Source organism: Helicoverpa armigera, chromosome 2 (genome assembly GCF_030705265.1).
Source record: "Helicoverpa armigera isolate CAAS_96S chromosome 2, ASM3070526v1, whole genome shotgun sequence".
Taxonomy (NCBI): domain Eukaryota; kingdom Metazoa; phylum Arthropoda; class Insecta; order Lepidoptera; family Noctuidae; genus Helicoverpa; species Helicoverpa armigera.
The window spans coordinates 8,871,072-8,896,402 of record NC_087121.1 but is presented as its reverse complement, the minus strand read 5'-3'; the positions used below and the strand labels follow the sequence as shown (position 1 = coordinate 8,896,402).

At 36.1% G+C, this 25,331-nt stretch overlaps 1 protein-coding gene across 2 annotated transcripts in view; it reads right to left on the bottom strand.

Annotated features, from left to right (window-relative positions):
- Nucleotides 1–993: 993 nt before the first annotated feature.
- The window catches only part of LOC110378985 (uncharacterized), a 46,296-nt gene continuing 21,958 nt past the window's right edge, over nucleotides 994–25,331 (bottom strand). The window contains exons 2-8 of one of the 2 annotated variants that reach the window (XM_021338465.3): nucleotides 10,074–10,273; nucleotides 8,516–8,654; nucleotides 5,096–5,245; nucleotides 3,369–3,524; nucleotides 2,393–2,491; nucleotides 2,181–2,321; nucleotides 994–1,844 (exon numbers count right to left, since the gene is read on the bottom strand). In XM_021338465.3, the coding sequence (XP_021194140.3) occupies nucleotides 1,354–1,844; nucleotides 2,181–2,321; nucleotides 2,393–2,491; nucleotides 3,369–3,524; nucleotides 5,096–5,245; nucleotides 8,516–8,654; nucleotides 10,074–10,273 (1,376 nt within the window). In that variant the 3' untranslated portion in view covers nucleotides 994–1,353. The remainder of the gene's footprint in view (nucleotides 1,845–2,180; nucleotides 2,322–2,392; nucleotides 2,492–3,368; nucleotides 3,525–5,095; nucleotides 5,246–8,515; nucleotides 8,655–10,073; nucleotides 10,274–25,331) is intronic. The other variant, XM_021338474.3, reaches the window with a different exon arrangement.

The following is a 25,331-nucleotide window of genomic DNA, read 5'->3' as shown; positions in this document are numbered from 1 at the left end:
ACACAAGCGTGTGTGAACACTCAGCTTCGTCTGAACCGATCTAAACAAAATTTGGCATAGAAGTAGACAGATGCAACCCTGAAGTTTTCTTATCCGAGTACGAAACCAAGTTTTCTTTGAAGTCTAGGTAGGTAAGTAAAATTATTACTTACCTACTAAAAATATTTAGGTCCCCTAAACACCACAACATCATCATCTTCCTGCCCTGTTCCCAAGTCATTTGGGGTCGGCGCAACATGTCTTTTTCTTCCATTCCTCTCTGTCAGACGTCATACTTACATCCACTCCCTTCTGCTTCATGTCCTCTTTCAGGCAATCAATCCATCTTTTCCTCGGTCTACCTCTGCCTCTCCATCCTTCCACATTCATACTTAGCACACTCTTTGTAGCATGCGTTTCACACCGTCTCATCACATGCCCATACCACGACAAACGCTGACCTCTCATTTTTTCTGTCACTGGCGCTACTTTCAGGCTTCCTCTGATATACTCATTCCTCACTTTGTCCATTCTGGTAACCCCACACATCCATCTCAGCATTCTCATCTCTGCGACATGCACTCTTTTCTCATCCTTCTTTTTCAATGCCCAACACTCTGAGCCATACAGGACCACAACAACTTCGTGACTCCAAAAAGCATGTCAATAACAGTAACTATTTATTGGTCTTATTTATCATACACGCATTATTCTTTCCCCCTTTTTAGCTTCTTGAATAATAGCTCCCGGATCCCCCCTTATTATCCATGAATAACGACGTCAGCCACGCGACCATTACATCGCATTTTAACAACAACAAAAAATATCGCATTACTTCTAATGACTCACCCATTATTTTTGTGCTAGGGTACATCTTCCTCCTCCATCAAATAAAACACAGATTTTCCGCATTTTTATTTAAAAAATAATATAAAAGGATTAACATTTCTCTAAATGTAGGAAGAAAATGTTTTGAATGAAGCTTCAGTTTATATACAAATAATATTCTCTATATTTAGAATTATAGAAGACTTTATAATGGACCATCACAGATGGGATTGTAGTAAGTTTGGAATACAAAAGTGCTGAGTTGACGATATGCAAAAGTAGATACATAGGTGCGACTCTAATGAGCGTGACAGATTGAGTAATGAATAGAGAACTTACTGAACAATCAAGTATCTTAAACTAACATAATGTAACAATCAAAATGTACAATCAAACCTAGTTTTCAACAGTCCCGTATTCAAACCTTTATTTTTACACAATCCTTTGCTTTATAAGCTATCTATTTCATTGCACACTTGTCCATGACCACACTTATTAAAAGCAATATGTCCTAGAGGCATCGTTTATGCCTCCGTCGTCGTGGTGTCAGCCGTAGTAATAGTTACTAGAGTGAGCTCCTAAACTCCTAGGGCTCGTCATAATATTTTGTTCTCCTTCTTCTTCGTTACTTCTACTTCTCGTAAACCTGGGTGCCATATCCCTCGTGTGTGAAGGCACGTAGTCTACGTTGCCATACATATTTGCTTCTGGAGCAGATGGGTATATTGTACATAACGGTTTCATAGCCCGTATAGTTCCTCTACTCCCAGGAATATTCTTATACAGTATCATGTCTGGGTGCATCGGATCATGGAACGTTCCAGATATGTGGCTGATGTCCGCATCATTATCAATATCAGAAAACGCGTCATTAAATACATTTGGAGCTTCCGTTGTATACATATCCCCATTCTTGGAATGATCGGCTTTACGTTTAATATAGCATTTAATAGCAATTGTTACTCCAATAATAACAATGAATATTAGCAGTCCTATGCTAACAGATAATAGTAATATCGAGTTACTGTGTTGTGGTTCTGAAACAAACAAATATTTTCTAATACCAGCGCGAATATTTGAACGAAATTAACTAATGCGTTCTAGTTTCGGTTCGGCACAAATACATTGATGTATTATGTTTGTTAGGAGTTTAATTGGTTGACTCGAAATTTATGGATCGCGTTTGGACATGACATATTAAAGGTATATTTTATAGGCATTCACACAAGTTTAAAAGGCTTTGTCAGCTATGACAATGTACGATAATTCCATTGCAAACATGATTAACTTTATTTATTGTTAAATCAAATCCATACTTTTTGGATTACTCGTTTGATGGTCAAAATCACAAAAATCTAACAAACTTATATTACCTTCATTTCTGTCAACATTCCTTTTTGGCTGCTGAAGAGTAGTTGTTTCAGCCTCTGGTCTAGTTGGTGGTACGTCTTCATCGAGAGATGGTTGCAGGGCACGATCAGCACTAGGCTCTCCCCACTTCTCACCTGCTTCTTCTAACAAAATATACATTTGAATAAGAATCATCCTTCAACTTTGCCTTTCATTCTAAAGTTTTCTAAATTACCTGATTCATCAAAAAGGGCTTTGCTGTGATCGAAGGTAGTTGAACCCTCATCCCTTTCAGCTGCACTCTCATATTTCTCTGAGAGGACACCTAATGGCACTGGAAAAGAAAACAATGTATGTAATAAAGTTTTTATACAATGCTCAGATGCTAGGTCACCGTTGGTACTAAGTAAAAAAAAAACACGATCTGAACCCTAAGTATTTTACCTGCAAGTATTCAAATGCTTCAAATTCACCATCTCTAGACAAGTTCGCATTTAAATTCTGAGAGCACAAAGGACGAAGATGACACTAACGCAGCTATAGATTCGACTACTTTACACCTAACAATAGAGCAAAGAGCGAAGTCGCAAGGTAAAATACAGATTTGTATTGTTAAAACTTACAAGATGCATCAGAATAGGGTAGTTCGAAAGTTGAAGAAGTTACGCAATTACTAGTTGGAGCGTCTCCCAAGTTGTTAGAGGTTACAACAGATTCAAGATGCTGTAGATGAAGCAATCTTCTGATTAGTGTACAACTTGAACACAGTTTCTTTAAACGGCGCTTGGTGAACTATAATTGATAAACTTTAACCGGCTAAAGGAATGGCGACGAACGCTCAAATGAACAGTCGAAGCTCCATAAATACTTTTGAAATTGTCAACATTGTAAATTCCGTTGAAATGTGCTTGGAATAAAATGTATGCGAAAATAAATTGAAAGGCGTTGAAATATTTAACAGATAAGTAGTTTTACGAAGCGATTTTACGAAGCGATTTTTTATTTAAATAAAGTATTGTAAAAAAGACTTTTGTTACAAAACTGTGAGGTGAAGTTTAGTGATATTATATTACGTGCTTGCTAGATAGGGTCAACAAAAACATTTGAGAACGTACCCAGGATATTATTTTCGACCAAAGGCTACAGAAAAATAATAATATGTACCCAAAACAAAATTATAAATTCCTGTCAAAGAAGTTGTGATAACTTACCACAAGCATAAACGACTTTCAGATATGGCCTTGAAAGTTGGTTGCATGAAGAATTGAAAGTTTTGCTGTTGGCAGTGATCTGGCATCGGCGCCTTCCTAAACACAGCTGTATGACTGTCTTCACTGCATGAGGAGTCACGCATGCTGGAGACAAAACTACGGATTTAAAAATATCTATTAATCATTCGTGAATGTCAACCTTGGTATTAAAAAGTAGTAGATGGTAAAGAAGGTAAAAAAATATATAAGAAAAAAAAACATTTTTAAAAAACCGCATTACAATCGGATCATCCGTTTGGGAGCTACGATGCCACATACACACACACACGTCTAACTTATAACACCCCGTCGTTTTTGTGTTGGGGGTTAAAACCAGTGATTTTACAAATCACATCGTTTTACCGAGTTTCAATACTCATTTTCATTGAATTACTCATCATCATTGAAAAATTTCATCTGTATTCATAAAAAATACCACCTATATATAAACTGGAACCTAATCCCAAACAAATAAGTAGATAAAGAAATCATTAGACCGAATTTATCAACCTATTTCACAGTCCCCAATTATCTACCTCAAACAAACACGACATATTCACGCATTAAAACATTTCTTTTATTTTTCCTGGCCGTAATAATTCCACTAATTTGGTCACTGTCAAACGTGTAACGTATTTCAGCTACGTACACTAATATAGGACATACCACACCCAACCATTAAGGATGACAAATGGAATTAACACATTTAAAATATTTTCCACGAAACACTTTGACTTCTTCGAAATTTTTATTTCGTTGTCATACATTTTATAAAATAGTGCTTCTCGTGAATTTGGTGGATTTCATGATTAACTGATGTACACTGAATTTTCAATGAAAGTTCGGCTCGTAATCATATTAACATTAAAACTTGTGTTGATTACTAATTAACGTAATTTTCAAAGGGAATGTGATTCGCTTTGATGTTATATTTATTGATAATGTATAAAAATGGTTGCTTTATACAAAAAAAAATATGATCCGGATTGATTCAGAATATAGTTTGAAGAACTAACTTTGCTATACCTAGTCCACATAATAATTATCCAAACCCAATCTTTTTATTACGCACAAGTACCCGAATATTCGTAACACACTGAAGCCTATTAATTAATTTATATATTAGGCCTTAGGGCCTAGACAAACTAAAATAAATATAAGAATATTCTTCTTAGTTGCCGAAATCAAGAATAACAATAATAAAACTAATTAAATTACTTAGGTTTGCTTATTAGTCTACTGAAAGGCCTTCATTTAGTTTCTGTCTTCTTAATTTCTTAGAAGTTATTGAAATTTCCTTTACCTATTTTCTTGGGCTGATTATGTTCTTTGCAAGCTTCAATATTAATACAGATTAATATTCACGCCTCTTCTCGGAAGTCATTAGACAGGTCATTTTCTTTACGACTTATTTATTATTTTGGACAATTGAAAACTTTTGTATAAATCAACATATGTCCTGGTACTTTATTTACTACTTAAAATTAGAGACGTACCATGTTTTAATTTCATATTAAACAAATTAACCAAGTTTTTAAAGTAAAACAATAAGATCTCTCTATTCACTAAAAATAAAAAGTACACTAACCTTGCATAACATAAATCAAAATAAAAATACCTTAGCCAATATACCTCTAAAGAATCGTATCATTTTCTTACACGTAGCCAACTTTCTTCAATATACTTACATTCATCTGGCACTCCTTGTGTCTGAGGACACGTGACGGCTTCGAAAGCCGTCCTGCCATATAGAGCATCGAAGATAGCAATCCTGGAGTGAGGATTGCAGCTCAGCTTGATCACGTCACCTTCGCAGGCATTCCTTATTCGGAACTCATCTGTGGACGAGGCAATACTATGAATTAAGGAGCCCCTGAAGTGTCTTGAAATTGTCACTCTGTCAATATCTGGACTTAAATTTGAAAATACCTCCAAACATTCATAAATTCATATACAAAGCAAAATATAGTACCTAACTACTAACTTTATATTCTAACGCCTAAAATGTATGTTAGTTTTGGCAAACATTTCAGGAATTCCTCGTATTTATTGTCGAACTGGAACTAAACATTAACAAACTGTATCGAATTTATAAATCATATGCCTATTAACAAACTAATATTCCGCTAATCCAAACAGCGTGCAATCGAAAATCAACAAACTGAAACATTATAATTATCTCATACGTTACCAAATCCCGGTATAAAACGCGAATATTAATGCTATAAATTCCGTTTCTAGGGCGTCGAGGATTTAATTACGATAATTGAGTATCACTTTTAGCACTAATTAGTAGGGAATCACGTTATCCGTGGAGTATCGTACCCTTTGTTTTTCCGTAACCCTTTAGCGTCCATTAGCATGTAATATAAAACCGCCAATAGGATAAAAGCTTCGGTAAGTGTTCGCGTTTCAATTAGAAGAGTGTCCGAGTGTTACGCTACGCTAAGGTGGAGGCTATAAGTAATATTAATGACGCGAGCAGACGGACGGTTGAAACGTCACTTCCTTGTGTGAGTGATTTTTATTGCCGCGTCATGGTCGGTACCTTATTTTAGTAAATTGGGTTGTTGAGGTTAGGGCATGACGTAGTTAGAAAGGATCTAAAATTACTTATGTTGAGCGGTGAAATAAAATTAGACCTAGAATGCTATGGGTATTAATATTCAACACACACTTGACATTTCAAAGTTATGCAGTTTAAAATTTCAATTTTACATGGCAATTCGAAAAGATGAAATTCTACACGCAATTCCTTCATGTCGAAATAGTGCATTGAATTTAAAGTGTATAATAATCAAACAAATTACCTATCAAAAAGCAGTTTAAATAAGATCTTTGTTTAAATCATAGACTTCCAATACGTTGTGTATAATAAATCTAACGAAGACTGATATCTAAACTTTAATTATTTTACTAGTTTATTATGTTTAAAGAAAGAAAACCAATCAGTAATTTAAACAAATAATGCCAGTATTCAAATTGAGATGTAAATGTTGAAATTGAGTTAATTTGTTAAACTTAGGTTTTTTTTTTATAACACGTACTTTCAAACTTAATTCATATTGGCGAAAGCTAATGAGTATTTGGATCGATCAGGATTGTGTTTATCCTTTGACTCATTTTTTCGTTCTCCATTCATAAAGGCTTAATTATTTAATCAGAATATTTAATGAAATAAGAGTATTTTGCGTAACAAGACCGCTACAAACTGTTCTCAAGTTTATATAAAAATAACAAGATAACGAGGTAGCAACTAATGACGTCATTGAATCTTGCCGCCACTTCTTTTTCACTGCAGAAAGTTACTTCTTAAGCAAGCATTTTTTCCCTATATTATACGAAGGTATTATTCTTTGTTAGAAAAAATTAAACCAAAAATGCATATAAATCCATAATCACTTAACTAAGTAAAAAAACATGAAATTATATGAAAGCTTAATTGGACAAACAGAAAGGACTCGAGTCACACAGAGTATGAGATATGTCCGTTTAAAACTTGTGCCTGACTTGTTTAATTTTTTAAACAGATACAAATAAATATATACTTATCGTATAAGTTAATAAGTACATTACTCCTTTTTTCAGTTATCTATACTGCACACTGCAATCCTACAGTAAATTTGACGGTAGACAGTAGACACCATGACCTTTAAAAAACGCTTCATCGTATAATTAAAACAAGACAAGCGTTTAAACGCCTGTCTGCACGGCTAATGTGCATGAGCCGCACCTATGGCGGCACTCCTGTGTACCCAACCCCGGCCATTCACCCCATCCAGGAATTTATTAACCAGGCATAAATCACTTCAATACATTCCCAGTAGTAAAATCGTGACGTCACGCGATCCCGGTACCCTCTTTTTTGTTTTAGGGTACCTTATCTATCGGTAAAGATGCTCATGTCCGTTTTTAGGGGCGTACCAATTTTCGTAATGGATAGGTTCATTTGTGGTTATTTTGGAAGATTTCTTTTTTTCTGTTGTTTTTATTGAGTTAGGTAGACGTACTAAAACGGTTTTGCTTACTCAGAAGATAGGAATAGTTTTTTGTAACGATGATTGAGTATTCCAAATTCAAAAAATATTTGCTAGTTTTTTTTTTTAATGACCAAAAAGTAGGTAAGCTGCTTCCTCCAGTAATGCAAAAGTCATTAATTTTAGAAGTGCTCATTAGAATACGTCGTGGTCTTTACTGAATAATTATGACATCCTTAATGGAGGGGGAATGGAAAGAACGAGAAATTCCAAGACTCAGACTGCCAATACTTAATATTAAATAAATTGTCTGTCACGGTGTTGCAAAGTGTCACTTTATTACTGAGAATCGTAAGGAATACTAAAGTAGGATGAACTCAAATAAAACTCTTGAAAAAAAGATATTTGCAATCAATTTTCATGATTGTCACATGATTGTTAAGAACAAAATATTGCACAGTGATTTTGAATAAGTAGGTCCGTGACTGATTAACAGTCAAAACCTCACTTCATTCAAAATGGAGGAAAAGCATCAAAAACTTTAATTCATTAAGCGTTAACCGACCATCCGCACTGATTCCCGATGAAATAATTAACAAAACTTGCTGAATTCTGTTTCAACGAACATAATTTGGACTGAATAAATTTTCTCTAAGAAAATCATTGGAACAAGATGAGGTTCTGTGAATGTTTATTTAATTTTTAATATTTTAGCGTAATTTAGAATGTTGAAGACAGATAGCAAATCTTTGATTCGGTTTTTTATAATGAATTGGGTGATACTTAATTTTAGAATCTGAACAACGGCAAGCTCTTTTTTACACCAGGCACACATTTTTGCTTTTTGAGGTGTTATCAGGGCACCTGAAGCATGATACTGAACTGTTCAAAATCTCACATAGCAAATACATATTATTATCCATCATTTTAAAGCCAATCCCTATTGGATCCATATTGCATCCACTTTATAAAATTGACTACATGTGTAACATATAGAATGCTAATAAAGAATTGAGTATATAGCATTCACATCTGTAAGATATGCCAGCCAAAGACAGAGGTTTTTAGGTTAAAATAAAACCTTCAGGTAAAGACAAAAATACATCTAGGTACGTAAAATCAAATACTTACAGGGGCGGCACTTATAGGCGACTTCGACGTATTTATTCTGCGTCGGGCATGGGTCCACGAGACCTGCCATTGGCAGAGTACTGAACTTGCACTGAGGTTTCTTTTGGCAAGCTTCCACCACGGTTTGCAGTAATGAGTACTAAAAGAGAAAGGTTTTTGATTAATTACTATTGTAATTTGGCACCAGTGTTGCTGCAGATGTCTTTGCATCTGTTTTAGAGTTGCGTTTTATTTTAAAGTCTGCCAAAATGAAACGTGGCTTTTGTTTTTAATATTTTGGGTCTGAATTTGTGGCTACAATTTTAAATGTGAATATACTGAGAAGAATCATAGCACATCTAAACATAAATCACAAAATAATATTCAATGAAAATAAATCACCGTTGCCCTAAAGAAAACGACATACATCATCAACTTTAGGAAGTATCCCTAAGAAAAATATAGCTTTAAGTGCAAAAGAGGATCTAATGTTTCCTATTAAAGTCATCTTTCTTTTTTTATGTCAAAGAATGACAAACGGCTCGTTGGCCCACCTGATGTTAAGTGCTTGTTATAGTCTGTAGATGTCCGCAATTTCGGCACCTTTGCAAATAAGGTTTTATGAACTGCCTCCCCGAAATTTTAAGGAAGTTTTTTTTGTATAAGGCTGAGTTCATTTGCTTTTGAAGCAAAGGCCTTAAGAATATTACGTGACTAATTTACTGGGGAGTGTATTAATTGGTTTGGCATATACTTATACCTGTAAAATTTTATTTTTATGCAATTAGATATGTAAGTAGAAGACAGCTGACTATCGTTCCCAAATTAAAACGTGATTTGCTTTCTACTTTGACACTTTTGTCAAATTTTCAGAGGTCACTTGCATCTTTCCTTATAGTATGTACTTTATCCTAAACCTATAAAATTCTCGAAACTTCTAAAAAACCTTTAACAAACCAAAATACAATTGAGCTAGAGGACGTTACGCTAAAATTTGTTCGCTGTCCGCATACAAGCCGCATGCAAGCTGACACCATACATTATCTAATTAGGATTCAGGCTGCACCGGCCAATCAGAATGGGTTATATGACCGAACCAATGAATCGTGGGCCGGTTACAATGGACGCCGAGTGTAATCGAATTCTAATGTTTCAATAAAGGGTTCGTACTTGATAAGTGAATGAGTCATTTAGTGTGAAAGACTATGCTGTTGCTATTTGTGGTGTAAAATTAACATTAGTTCACTGCTCGGATGGTAAAGAAACAGTATTTGTTTTGGCTCGAAAAATAGTGTTCCTTTTTTTGACAGTGAGGCCAAAACATACTTCGCTTTTCTGTTATCTTTATTCAATACGAAATCCTATAACTGTCATTTGCTTGATTCAAGAGAGTGACAAATAAAATAAGCTCTACTATATGCTGACTTAGGTGGCTCTTTATTAGCAAAACAACCATTTTATCTTTGAAGTGCCTAGGTCTAGTGGTGGTAGTCTGTGCCACTTGATGGTGATAAACACACGACCCATTCAAAATTAGCATCTACTGCAACGAAATAAGAGTCATATTCCAACAACCAACCTGCATAGCATTTGGCCTTTTGCAATTCCTGACCTCTTCCGTCACTTCGCTGCTCAAAGCTGGGCATCCTTTCTCCTCCCCTACCTTCCCATACTGGGCTACTTGTATGCTGATGGTGGTGCCTCGAGGACAGGCCAGGGAGACCATCTCATCATTGCAGACTGATCGGTGTATGACCTTAAGCGTATCTAGGAGTAGAGCTGAAACAAATGATAAGAGGTTTGGTTAATAGAGGGTCATTGCAATACGTAGACGAAATCTTTATTGTAAATAGGACGGTTGAAATTAATTTTAACTATTTTTATTTTAAAATCTTTGAGAAGGGATAAATAAGCCTTATTTGAGAGAGTCTTTCCTGACATCTTTCCTGTTCGACTTGGGTTTTGGAGAGTAACTAAGGAATATAGGATCGCAGTTACCTAAAATAAATTGTATCCAAAACAAAAACATTCAGGAAACACATTAAATTACGAAAATCAATGTATGTAACATATGTTTTTATAGGATCAGAAATTCGTAACACGATCATACAATTCTGGGAACCAAACGTACGTTGCCTTAAATATTATGAGATGCTAAAAATACCCTGTAACTCCTGAGAAGGTTCGATTGAACTTTTGATTTTTTCGTAACTTTCTCAAGGTAAAAAAATATTTGTAACCGAATATCTCATGAACCGATTTAAATAGGATGCCAAAAACGGTTATGCACTCCTATTTATCCAGGTGCTGATACGTAAATACAACTCACTTAATACTTTCGAATATTACACGTTAACGGCTGAAATGTATTTGATGAAGTTGTCATAACAAACCTTTACCTACATTAAAAAGTCTACTTTTGATCCAGGTGCAAAAAATAAAAAGCGTGTGAGAACAGCTAGTTACAAAATAAATCCAAACCAATTCCTACAAGTACCGAACATAATTCGTCAGAAATTACATCAAAACAAGGCGTCAGAAGAGTTTGTACAGGTCTGTACACGTGGAAACAAACACGTGATCCAGAAAATAATAATAATAATCAACATCTGAGAGAAAAACATGACAAAACAAATAACAAGTGTTGGGAAAACTGATTATGTCAGAAGCGAACGTTGATACACTAATGACGTATGTTTTGATCGAATTAGCTTTTCGACTTGGACTTTTGTCACTGAAGTTACGCTGTTTTTGTTTTGTTGTTCTGTTTATTTTTGTCACTTGGCGCTCATTTTGTCTTTTGGCTATTTGGTGTGGGTAAATGGGGGGTCATTTAAGCTCAAACTTGACTTTGATGCTTGGTTCACTTAAGGTTTATAATGACCATGAATGAACTTAATTCGGTGGTAAGATAACCGTTGATACGATACCGCTTATAGCAGTGTTCAACGAATTATCTCTTCTTAGCTTATACTAATGCTAATGCTTATGCTGTAACTTAGATTAAGGTGACAAGAATATTTACATTATACAAAGTTACATAACTCTTACCAATGAATAAAATTGGCCAATTGTAGGCAGGCCGCATTGCCACGCTGAATGGCAATGCAGATGATTCAAATGACAAGTATCAGGTGTAAGTTTTAAAAAGAAACATGGTGGAATAGTTCCACAGTTTTTTCAAACACCACATAATTGTATTCTCCCCAACAAAATGGTAAATAAGTCCATATCAAACGCAGCCATGTTGAATCAGTTGTAGTGCACTGGTCATGTGACAGAGCACTCTCCGCCGATAGCAATTTACGACGACATATAAGCGAAGTCCACTAACACAGCAGAAAATCCGCGTGAAACGAACTAGCTTTACTGACATGTTCATGTGGCAAGCTAACAGCTAGTTTATTTACCACATCTTAGCCCCTACAAAGAAAGTTATATCTTACGCTTAAGATTTTAGGGTTAAACTTTGCGTGTCAAGTTTTGTAGTGAGAATGTAAGTACCAAATACAATTTAAGTTAAGCAGACTATACGAGGATTTTAATTAGTATAATTTATTTTGTTTTTAGCCTATTTCCTAACAAGGAAGTTACATGTTTTGTCCAACTACTGCAGATTATTATTACGTAAAAGCTAAAGCATATTCAAGTATTGTGAAAAATATGCAGCCAACTTGCTTGCATTTTAAATTCTCAAAACAAACATGTTACACGGGTTTCAATGTCACTATGTCACGGAATTTTCGTTTGTCTTGAATATTTCTTAAAGCTACTACTCTATAATGTATGTGTGTATCCTGTTCTTATCTTCTAAATAACATCTGGAGTACTTTATATATTTTTTATATTACATAATTATACGTATTTACAAGACCAGGCCTAACCTATTGACCTAAAATTCAGCCGTAACTAAAAACTCCCTTCGTGTTTTTTTTACCGCGGATATTACTTAGTAGGTCAACATTTAATTATGTTCACATTTATGAAGATACTTTTTAATATTAAAACGTTGCGTGTTTACGAAGCACGTTAAATACTCTAACATGGAAATAGTAAATGATATGAAGAAGACACACCTTCATTATTTATGATAATGTACGTGAAATGGCTAGAATAATTACTACCGGTATAGGCTTTTTTTAAACTACCAACAGTTTATTTTCACGGGTCAAGTAAATGACTATTACAGGTGTAACAATGGCCTGAATGAAAATAAATAAAGGAAAAAAATTAAAACCCAATTACAAATAACTTAGGTGTATATCACGTTAGGCTTGCTTAAAAAACAAACAAACGAAAATAGTAGAAAAAAGCGATGAAAATACCACCAGACAATACCCAATACATATTTAATGTATTGGCAACATTTATTTGGGAGACTGGACGCCTACAATAAATTTCTTAGGTGTGAAAAGTGTAATGCTTTATTTAGGCACAATTTATTGCCTACTAAAAGGCGTATTTGTTTTAGTTCCCCTAAGAGGCTTGTTTTTACTCGTTACATCTGTTTTATTTCAAGAATTTTAAATAGAATTATGTATTTCAATAAAACCTTTTTCGCTTTTGAAAAATGTGGGTTTTTGTTAGGCTTGATTCGGATCTATTTTTTAGGTTTTTTACTTTGTAAATGTTTAAATATTTTATGTTTAGAGCTTTGAGTGTTTCTGGTAATTTATTGTCAAAAACTTTTACTTTTAAACGACTGGAAACCTATGAATAGTGGTTTCTGGTAAGCAGTAATATTTATCCAATATATGTAGGTAATGTTGTAGTATCCAGATCCAGGTATGATTTCTTATCAGTATGAAGATGTATGATTGATACACATGAATACAATCAGGTAGGTGCAGTCCAACTAAAAAGTTTGATTGGATCCACTATTACTTTCAGACTAATCTAAAAAATCTACTTTTTCGCATCATGTAAAACCAAATCAAATCCTTTATGGATTCATCAAAATCATAAAAAAGTTTCGCTACGGTCGAACTGCAGTAAAGTAAATAGATAGGAAGTGTATTTCACGTCATGAAAAGCCAGATTAGCAGTGGCGGCTTAACTGCCCAGAGCATTATCAGCTTAAAGATCGGACCAATCACAACAAAGGCTCGATCCTATAAAAGACGGGAGCTTTCAGATTGAGAGAAATGTTAAGTAACTATGATTTTTTCTTTATTAAAATTGATGTAGGATGACTTTGTTGCCTGTGAGTTTGGTTCTCTGTTACTGTCAATATCTAGAACATTGAAAGGGAATTTAGTTTTGTATCATTTTTGAAAAAAAGAAAATACACAAACATAAATCTGGAAAAGTAACAAAACTACGATTTGACTTTAAAAGTAAAAAATAGGGAATATGTGGGATCGCCTCTCACTCGTATATCGGACACTTGCTGAGCCCAATATACGAGATACAGACCCAGCGCCGATTTTCGGCAAAAATTCTTCAGCTTTTTTTTGGGCAGATGTCTAGATGTTCTCAAATAAAATTCATCGCGGTGTAATTATAAGCTATTTGAAGTGCAATCGCCACCTTCATTTACCTGTAATTTCCTTACATTACTTGAACGTAGAGCTATTTATTTAGATGTCAAGCGGTCTCCTCGACTCGGCTTGTAGTTTACTCTCTCGGTGCCAGGTAGTACACTTATCGATGATCTTAGGTACTTTCACGACCTAAAAGCTATTACAATCTTTTATATACTATGCTTTCAGATATAGTTTAAACTACCTCTTTTGAACTTTAACCGTCTTACCACAAAAACTTTTAAACGCCAGTTTAAGACTTGTCTAAAAAAATGTCAAATTATGACGTTGACATGGCTCATTTTGCAGCCACAATTTTTTTAGACAAGTGTAAAACAGATGTTTAAGTTTTTGTAGTAAGTCCATAAATGTTTATTTCGTATGAAATCAAGAAGATGGTAGAAAAGCTTCGTTTTATCTAGGTATATTTACAAAAGGTGGCAGTCTATGTAGGATGATGACCCTCGGCAATGAATGAGGTGCTTAAAATATTCACCCTCTGTATTCTATTACAAATGAAGCCAAAAAAGTATGAAGTTTTTTGGATAAGCCCTCTTAAAAGTTCAAAAAAGAAATGACAATATAATTATTTTGAACATTTTACTCTCAAAATATAAAATATGTTTTAGAGAAAAATATTTTGGTTTACGAAGAATCGGTAAAAGAGAAAGAGTTTGGAAACTGTGGAGTACAGTTATAAGTATCACAAAATAGAATCTTAAAGTGCGCTAGAGCCGTCCAGGGTCGAGTCTTGAGACTTGAAAATTCTAGAAACTTTGAAATAAGAAACTTAAACTTTAAGCCTAAGAAAAGTTTGTGAACCCACTCAAAACTTGAACCCTCGCTGAATAATAATTAACAATGAAAGATGCTCTTTTACATATGATTAATTTCTATAATTTTTGTTTCTTAAAAAGTTCAGCTAAAATTTTTAATATTTGAATTTGGATAATGAGCACGGTCTTAAATCAAATTAAAGTGAACATTTTAGTTCTGAAATATTCAAATAATAATTTAGCAGTTGTTATTAACTTCGTGTATTAAAAACTTTCGTGACATTAAATCGATATTTAATAGTACAGTCAACTGCAGGTCAGTGGTAACAGTTTTATAGGAAAATCGTACTTATTACTGTTGAGTTAAGGTGCGTGACAGTTACCACTGATGTGCAGTCTACTGTACCTACATCATTTGTGAAAAGGGTCGTTCTGTTTGACAATTTGACAGTACCGATATATGTACCTATAGACTTAAGAAACTTTTGACAAAGTCCTGTAGTTTACTTTGACTTTACAAAGACCTAAGTAGGTATATAAGTAATACCTATAAGTATTATTCACATGAGACTCACAGGACTCGAAGTTACAAGTTTACTGTTTTTATTTATTATTTTTAGTGTTTAATCGTATTTCTCAAGGCTTTTTTAACCGACTTTGAGGAGGAGGTTGTCAATTCGGCCGGTATTTTGTATTAATTTATCCCTGCATATAAGTATAGAGTAGCAGTGGCTTACACGGAGCGACTGCCTATCTGACCTCGTCAACCCAGTTACCATGGCAACAAAATACCTCTTTTTTAAGACTGGAAAACCAAAACCATACTCTTCTGAATCTCCTCCTCCGAGCCTGTTTCCCAACTATTTGGGGTCGGCTTCCAGTCTTACCGGATGTAGCTGAGTACCAGTGCTTTACAAGGAGCGACTGCCCTATCTGACCTCCTCAACCCAGTTACCCGGGCAACCCAATACCCCTTGGTTAGACTGGTGTCAGACTTACTGGCTTCTGACTAACCATACTCTTCTGAATGAACTTAGTTAATTATATACCTAACGCTAGTTAGCGTCCTTAGTTCAACTTCGTTAACACTGTTGCTTATTCCACGCACACCGCCTGATACAAAGTTACATTACCTACAGACGAGATCTTTGAGTTTACCTGAAGATGCACGTGAAGTTTAATAATCAAGTTTAACAACACATGCTATACTGTTATTATTTTATTTAATGACTCACAAAAATATTTCTATTTGAGCGATATTATATGTAAGGGAAAATTGTACTAACCCGCGGCTTCGGTTCTATCGCGTTTCCAAGAGAAAGAGAATTCTTCAAACGTCCGGGATAAAAACTATCCTATGTTCTTTCTCAAGGTCAACTCTATCTCTGTACCAAATTTCATTAAAATCAGTTCAGTGGCTTAGACGTGAGAGCGTAACAGACAGACAGACAGACAGAGTTACTTTCGCATTTATAATGTTAGTAGTTATTGGGAAATGGTCGTACATTTCTAACTGACTTAGATACATTCAGTTTTTAAAGGAAAACAAGGTATGTGAAAGGTATTCCTACCTTCAAAACGAAAAAGTGATCCACAAAATCCGAATAAAGAAAGACTATTCAAAACTACTCCAGTTACCCCTTTGGGAAATTAGGTCCTATGCCCTTTTGACGATCCCTATCTTAATATACATCTGGTCCTAAATTCTATCCAATAAGTTAATATATTCAAACTCCAAAAATATAAAAGCCTAAATGTACCTAATTTATTATTTAGAACACTTTTTAGACGTCTAATCGAGCACATTAATCAAAAATATAAAAACGTAAATGCACTCGAAACTATAGCACATTAGTGTCAAAATTATGAGTGAATTGGAACTTTTCGTAGTTGAAGCCTCATTATTCATATTTCTATGGCACTCGTAAACAAAGCATTTTGTTCAAAAATGGACTGTTATATTACACCTGTGAATAATTGGTTTTACAGTCACTCGGCTGTGCAATTTCAAAACCTAGTATCTGACAAATTTTTAAAAAAGCGTGTTTTTGCATTTTTCGACCTTATAGACCATTCTCCACATACTAGGATAGCAAAAACTCCCAAAAATTTTACAAAAACGAAGTTACACAAAGTCGGAAACCTAGTATCTACAGTAAACGTTTTCAAAATGCAAAAATTACAAGATTAAAACATAGTATCTAACATCAACCATTTTAAAAACCTAGTTAGTGCTTGTAGTTACTTGGATATAAAATGGTTCATGTAGATACTAAGCCAATGAAATGGTTGTAATAAACGTCAAAACTCCCGCGCAACTTTAGTATGTGAGAACAAGTCGTTGCAAGTGCGTGTTTTTGTCTCTAAAAATGAGCAAAAATCAGTTTTATAGGTCGAAATTGATCTTGAGTGCTTTAAAAGAACAACATGGTGAAATTTAAGTACGCTTCAGTGTATAATATTGTCAAGATTGTTTGTTTTCCAAGGTTTTTTATGAATAAAAGGCATTTTTTTTAAACGACGTCAAAAATCATCAAATGAATCCCGCTGTGGGTTAGCAGCGATGAGGGAGTGTCAGACTCTTACTGACCAAAAACCGTCGTGTTCCGTCGTGGGCCTTTTATTTGCCAGAGCCACGGTATCTCTTTCGAACAACCCGCAGCCCCGGCAGGCCTTGGCCCTGCTGGGCCCCGCTGGGGTTGCTGACATCTCTTTGAGGAGCGCGTGGAACAACGCGCGCCGTCGACACGGGTCTGTCGTCTAGAAAGACAGAGGGACGATGAGCCACCCGAACTCACCGCCCACAGACCCACGCCTACGGTGGCCGGGAGTCATCTCGCGACACCCGGCGCCCGTGGTGTCTACCTGCTCCAGCGCGGCGGCCGGGATGAGAGGTGCGAACTCTCTGACGTTCCGCCGCCTCCTTCTCGAGCATGACTGCTTCGCAGAAGGAGGCGAAGGCATCCCATTCCCTCTCGCTCCGGACCATGGCCTGAACCAGGGCCGGACGCGAGAAGTCGCCGCCGCCTAAAGCCTCGACGAGTACCCGGCGGTGCCCTTCCTACGCAGGGCACTCCTGGACTGTGTGGTCCACCGTGTCCTCGGGGCTGTCCGCACAGTGGTGATAACCGGGCGCCTCCTCACGAAAGATTCGATGCAAGTACCTCCCGAAACAACCGTGTCCGGTGAGGACCTGCCTCATGCGGTACGTGAGGGCGCCGTCACTCCTGCCGAGCCACTCCTCAAAGAGGGGACTTACCGCCACTATGGTGGCGTGCCCTGTACTGGGTTGCGACAGTCGTTCCCTCCAGGCCACCATGAGATCGCGCCGGAGCTCCGCCCGCTGCTCGACAACTTGCCGCGGCAACGGGGTTTCCCCCCCCGCGCTGAGCCTCCTCGCGCCAGTCGTACAGGCGCAAGAAGACTCTCGCCTCCAGATCCCACGGTGGCAGTCCGGCTAGTAGGCCAGCTGCTTCGCGGGAGATCGTGCGGTACCCCCGGATTAGCCTAATGGCTATCACCCTTTGGGGCACGTTCATGTAGTGTACGGCCCGCGGCCATACCGAACGTTATGAAAAAACACAATCCCTTGACCAGGCCAACCTTAAAATATATTCCAAGAGGCATTAAAGAAAGTAAAAAGAAAGGCATAGTAAAATCATTATTACAGCTTATGCCAATGAACAGAAGGGAGTTTTGGCAAAGTTTACCGATCAATAATAATTCAGTTGATTTAGTTTCTGGTGGACAATTTTTAATAAGCGAATAATTTATTTAATTTGAATATCGTTTTCAAATATTTTGAGTGATTATTTTTTTTTACTGAGAAAAAGAGTTTTTTTTTTAAATCTTTTTCATTAAAACTGCTTATCACTATTTCGTTGTTTTATTCTATTGTTTCTTACTAGGTTTATAAAAGTGCATTTAGTTTCTACTCAGTAAATTCAGACCTAAATGAAAACAAAGCAAGTGATCTTACTAGGTTTTGAAATTGTCACACTCAAAAAGTTAGAACTAAGAAAACAATTTTTTTATTAGTAACTGCTCCTCTACGTACATACTTGGTGATAGACGCATTAAAACACTTTTTTTTAAAACCCTGTTATCTCCCTCAAATTTTGCAATCACTCCCAGGACGGTACGACTAATATTATTGAAACGGCAAGCTGTCAAAGATATAAAATCGTTTTTCGGCTCTCCTATAAAATTTGGTTTTGTGCAGATACTGGGTTTTGATATTTCGCAGCCGCACTCATTCGGTGTTGCTAAGGCTTTTACTGAACACAATTTTCAGCTTTGAATTCTGGTTCTATTTTCTGACATCATATCGCCTGTTTTAATATTTTCTATACGAATGAGTTTTGTTTCAACACTTTTCACATTGAAATCAAACCCTATACACTAAAATGCTTCATAGATAACTTTTCCGTTTGATTCTAAAATCCTACCTACACGGAAACAAAAGAAGAAATAAATTACGTCCTTTGAGCTTTAGCAAAAAATCGTTCGTTTTGCTTGAATAAGGGTTGTGTCAAGTCATCGTCAAGATGAGACATTTCGGTTTAATTGCATTTTCGTATACGTGTCTCCATTTTTTATATGTTGCGTATTTTGGTTTTTTGTCCGCTTTATGTAAGGATTACAGAATTTCCTCGTAGTTTCAACTCTGTATGCATGAAAGGTTTTAACAATTACAAAGCCAGACAATAACAAAGCCTTGATAAACACGAAATTTACAAGTACCATTCTCTAGAATTGAAGAAGCAGCCTTTTCAACCAAGGGATTACCTAATATAATCGTTTCAAAACTAGGTTGAGGGCAGATATGCAGTCGCTCTTTGAAACCCACTGGCACTCAGCTGCATCCAGTTAGACTGGAAGCCGACCCCAACATAGTTGGGAAAAAGGCTCGGTGGATGAGGAATCAGGCTAAATTACCAGATTTCTTCAGATGAACTACATCCTTCTTCTATCACACAAGACGTATAACTAAAAACACATCATTTAAGTGGCAACAGTAACAATTACTATTACATATAAAGCATTCTTCAAGCCCATTACTACAAAACGAGTAACATAATTAGCGTCATATCCCGGTCCCTTCCGACAAAGGTTTCTCTCTCACCGTGATCTGTACATTGTTCACTGTAACAGGCATACCCTTATCTTTACAAGTGGACAAACTGTGGATCCACTGCGAACTGTATATAGTTCCTTATTTAATTGTGTTCGGTAGTTGTAGTCTTTTTTGGCTACGGAAATATTTTTTTTTTGGGGAAAGAAAAAATGTTGTCATTTTTTTATTTGTATAGATTTCACCCGAAAACTAACTCGGAACTACTGCCCGTTCCTGGATAAAATAAAGCCTACGTTACTCGGGAATGGTGTAGCTTTTCAGCATTGAAATAATTTTTAAAATAGGTATTTTTTGAGTTTATCCGTTACGAACAAACAAAAAAACATGTTTCCCTCTGTGTAATATTATTAGTATAGATAGTCACAGAAGTCCGTCAACCTATTTTATTAATTTGGGAGACTAAATAAATCATTACGCATACATTACCGAAGCTAAAGATTTTGTTTGTTTAAACGAGCTAATCTCAGAACTTGCTTGCCCGATTTTTACCGGTTTGTTACTGGTTCTTATTTATTTTAAGTAGATATATCAATTAGCTTTGACCTTACATAAATCTCCAGGCATCGCGTTTAAAAGTTCGGATGGTTTCATTACGGAATATTATTTTATCCCAAGAGTGTTATAACCTATTAAGCACTGTTAGGAGTTACCTTGACCTCAATAATATTTTAGTCTGCATGACAGTTATAGTAAAGTTTTTAGGGCCTTTTATGACTTCCACATAAAACAATTTACAGATTAATTTTACTATGCAAGCAATAACTATATGAAATAATCTTTTTTTTTCTTTTCAAAACAAACATCGGTACAGAATAAAGGTAGAATTCCGTGGGTCGCGGCTGACGCAGCCGCGCGCGGCCTACGACAGTCGTCGGCCGCGCGCGACAATAGTCAACCTATGAAAATGTATGGCGCCGCTGCCGAGGTCCGCGACAGTCGCGCGCGGCCGACGAATTTCGTGAGCCGCGCGCGGCATTGTGTTGAAATTAGTAGATTTTGTTCGTCCGTTCCCTCTAGTCGAAGTGCTAATTGATATCCTTGAAGAAGAAGAGGATGACGTATTGCTGTGGCTGTATTATGAAAATAGATTACCAATCGACCCTATTTTTAAAAAGTAGAAATGATGAAGGATACTACCCAATACTGATTCAAAAGCATTTGTATTGTAATGAAAACAAAAGGAAGTTTTGCCGACTAAATAAAAAACAATTCAATTCCGGTTTTACTAAAATTATATAGATGTTACTAAGCGCTAGACCATGTTGAGATGCATACGGCCGCGCGCGGCTTACGAAATTCGTCGGCCGCGCGCGACTGTCGCTGACCTCGGCAACGGTGCCATACATTTTCATAGGTTGACTATTGTCGCGCGCGGCCGACGACTGTCGTAAGCCGCGCGCGGCTGTCGTAGCCGCTATCCACGGAATTCTACCTTAAACTAGTAACATCAATTTAAACAACACGACAAATAGACAAATCACCATCTGCCTTATTTTCTTCGGAATCGGCTTCCAGTCTCAGTGGATGCAGTTGGTACCAATGTTTTACATACAGCAAAATAAGGATCTAATATAACAAAAAAAAACAAAAGATATAATCACACCCTAAAAATCGCACACGAAGCAATCGCGTTCCAAATTCAAATACAAATTCCAAATTTAAATAATCGCGTATCAATGTTTTACATACAACAATATAAAAATAAAAAACAAAAGATGATCACGAATCACTAGAAGCAATCGGTTTCCGAATTCAAACGTCGCGTTCTAAATTCAAATGTTCACTAACAATTACCAAAATGGCTACTTGGCTATGGCCAGAAGTACAAACCGCAGGGTTCTCAGCGCTGACGTCATTAGGACGTGTGGCTTTATTCATTACTCAGTTACAGTTGGTACCAATGTTTTACATACAACCATAGAACAAAAATAAACCGGCCAAGTGCGAGTCGGACTCGCGCACCGAGGGTTCCGTAAGAACTCCTGAACGGTATGTTGCAACTACCACGTGTTTGGGCTTATTTTATTCGTAGGTATTGGCGAAGACTTTCCACATAGATAGGTTTGACTGCCATTGTGGGATCGATATCAAAGATCAGATATAGTTATGGAAACTCCTTTACAATTTATAACGTAACCTTGTGTTGGAGCTTATTTTATTTTAGGTGATGAGAATTCACTACTAATGGGATCTTTTATTTTTGAGGGATTAATCACCTAATGAGCCCCAGTTTCAGGTTTTGTTCGAAACTGCCTGACGACTTGTAACTGTCGAATTGTAACAACGACTGCTAGAGAGTAGGATTCGGGGCTGCTGGCTTTACATTTCTAGAGCCTTGACAAAAGTGTAATTCTGTCCCTTTCTTTGTTTTATAAAGTCGGCTTTATTTTATTTTGTACCATTTTACAAACAAATCCAACTTCAAACATATAAAAAAGCAACAAGAAAACAAAAGCAAGAAAGAAATTAAAAAGATGTTAGGTGCATCGGTCTAGAAATCGGTGTCTAGAGGATGCATCTATATTTATTTAACCACCGAGATCTAGACCGATAAACAATTTTCTTGTTGTTTTTAGAAGTTGTTTCTACAATACGAATAATATAAGCCCAAACACGACGTAACTAAAACATACCGTTGAGGAGTTCTCTCGACTTTCTCACGTCTCCATCATCAGGTAAGCTCTAAACCTTCACTGTTTGATAGTATCAACAGACATACATCTGAGAATCAAGTTGTAATCCTATGCATGCCTACAATTTCTGATAGTTGCCCTCGATTTCTCAGGATTTCCATCATCTGATCCTGACCTGATGACGATGGAAATAAACGAAGAGTATACTCTTTCACTACAAAGAAATGATTTCTCAAATCCGTCAAACTTGATCGTTTAAATTCCCCATTATTAATGAGGAAAATATTTGATGTTTACACCTGATTTTCTCTAGATTCCCATGGTTCACATTGATGCGACTAATGCCACAGTAAATCAGAGCCTTTATCATTATACTGTGCTATATTTCGTTCGTATCCGCCGTGGGTATGGTTTCCATACTAAGGTGCCCAATGGCCTTTGAATGATTTAAAATTTATCACAGTTTAGAGGCAATTATATTTAGGAAGTGTTTGATATGAATTTGAACTTTAATATCTCTACGCGTTCATGTGAAAAAGGGTAGGTAGTAAGTTTATAATTATTAAAAAAATATTTTATGTCATGTAAGCGCAAAATAATATTTTAATATTTTATGTAACTTCAAATTTATCATTTTCGCAATTTATCCTTTATCTGTACTATATAACGTTGCTTCGTGCCGAATTTCAAGATTCTGAGTTCACGGGAAGTACCTTGCAGGTTTTGATTCCCTAGCGTGTGACGGAAATTCGTCTAAGGTGTCGGTATAACTACTGTATCTTTTGATCGCGTTAACTTAGAAGTTTGATTTTTTCACTGCCTAAAGGGACAATAGACCTTGGTATTTGGTATAAATTTCAATTTGATACCTTTATTCGTTCGTGAGAAATAAGGTAGTAAGTTTCATTTTATTAAAATATTTTTTTATATTATATAACTAAAAAAATGAGATTTTCGTAATTTTTCCTATATTTGCATTATATGATAATGCTTCATGCCAAATTTCAAGACTCTGAGTTTACGGGAAGTATCCTGTAGGTTTTGATTCCTTTGCGAGTGTCGAAAATTTGTTGAAAATATCGACATAATCGGCTGTATCTTTGGATTGGCTTGGCTAAGATGTTTGATATTTTCACAGCTTAAAGGGACAACAGATCTGAGCATTTCATGTGAATTTCATCTTGATACGTCCACGCGTTCTTGAGATAAAGGGTCTTGACAGACAGACAGACAGACAGACAGACAGACAGACGGACAACAAAGTGATCCTATAAGGGTTCCGTTTTTTCCTTTTGAGGTACGGAACCCTAAAAACAAATGATTAATCCTAACTTCTGATCCCACGAAGCAATCGCGTTCTAAATTCAAATGTCGCGTTCTAAATTCAAATGTTCTGTAACAATTACCAAAATGGCTACTTGGCTATGGCCAGAAGTACAAACCGCAGGGTTCTCAGCGCTGACGTCATTAGGACGTGTGGCTTTATTCATTACTCAGTTCCAGTTGGTACTAATGTTTTACATCCAACCATATAACAAAAAAAACATATTGACATGCCATAAAATCTCATCATGAGGAGCAATTGCATTCTAAATTCAAATGTCGCGTTCTAAATTCAAATGTTCTCTAACAATTACCAAAATGGCTACTTGGCTATGGCCAGAAGTACAAACCGCAAGGTTCTCAGCGCTGACGTCATTAGGACGTGTGGCTTTGGTCATTACTCTGTGATAGACGTTACAGCCCACCCTATTAATTGGGACATGGGACATGCCCACATCAATTTGTCCTTATGAAGTGTTTAAGTGTGCGGTTTTTTTTATTTAGTCCTATGATGATAGGAATTGAATGAATATCGTACGAGGTGCTGCACAGAAACATTTTTTGAATCTCAGCGTAGCTAGTATGACCGTAGTTTGTTCTGTATTAAGCGAGAGAAAGCATAAAACGCAATATTCTCAAAAAATCATATACCTAAGTTATCCTCTTTGTCTAAATAATAAAAAAATATTAATTTCTACGGCGTCTTTTAATAAACTTTTTGAAATTGATCAAAAGATCATTATTTTCTCAAGTCATTTTATACACTATAGTTTATACAGTTCAATATAGCTGTGCTTCATAAACTCGTAAATGGTTATCAAGGAACCAACTCAACAGGTTTCATTCTTAAAAAGTACTTCGAAGCAAGGAAATGACGTCACTTATCTAATTCCAACATAAAAGACGTAAAAAGTCTTCTTTCTGACGCCAACTACCAAAACAATGCTTAAAAGTTTCCTAAAATGTTGGAACAAAACATCTCTGTCGCTTGAAAACAACATAAACTCTGTCTAAAAACACTACAGTTCTTCCTTTTGATGAATAAAATTATAACTTAAGTACATAGAGATAAAGTTGAAATCTCAACGATAACGCTTGTGAGCACGAAAACAAAAATGAGCGCTGAGCCTGAGTCTTTTGTTTCATGGCATAAGCAGAAGAATACAAATCATCAATTATTGAGTTTTGCCATCTTAAAACCCTCTGACCACATAACTTTTAAGTGCATAATCATCGCTGTCAACACAGAAAAAAAATACAAAAACAGTCGCAATAATATTTATAATCCGCGTCTTTTACTCGTGCAAGTATCACGTGTAGCTTCCCAAAAATTAGAATACACGTGCCCCAAACTTATACGAAGTCCATTAAATTCGGGAAAGACATAAGACATCTCGTCAGTCACTCATATCGTCCCACGAGGAACCGGGAAACAATAGTCGGACA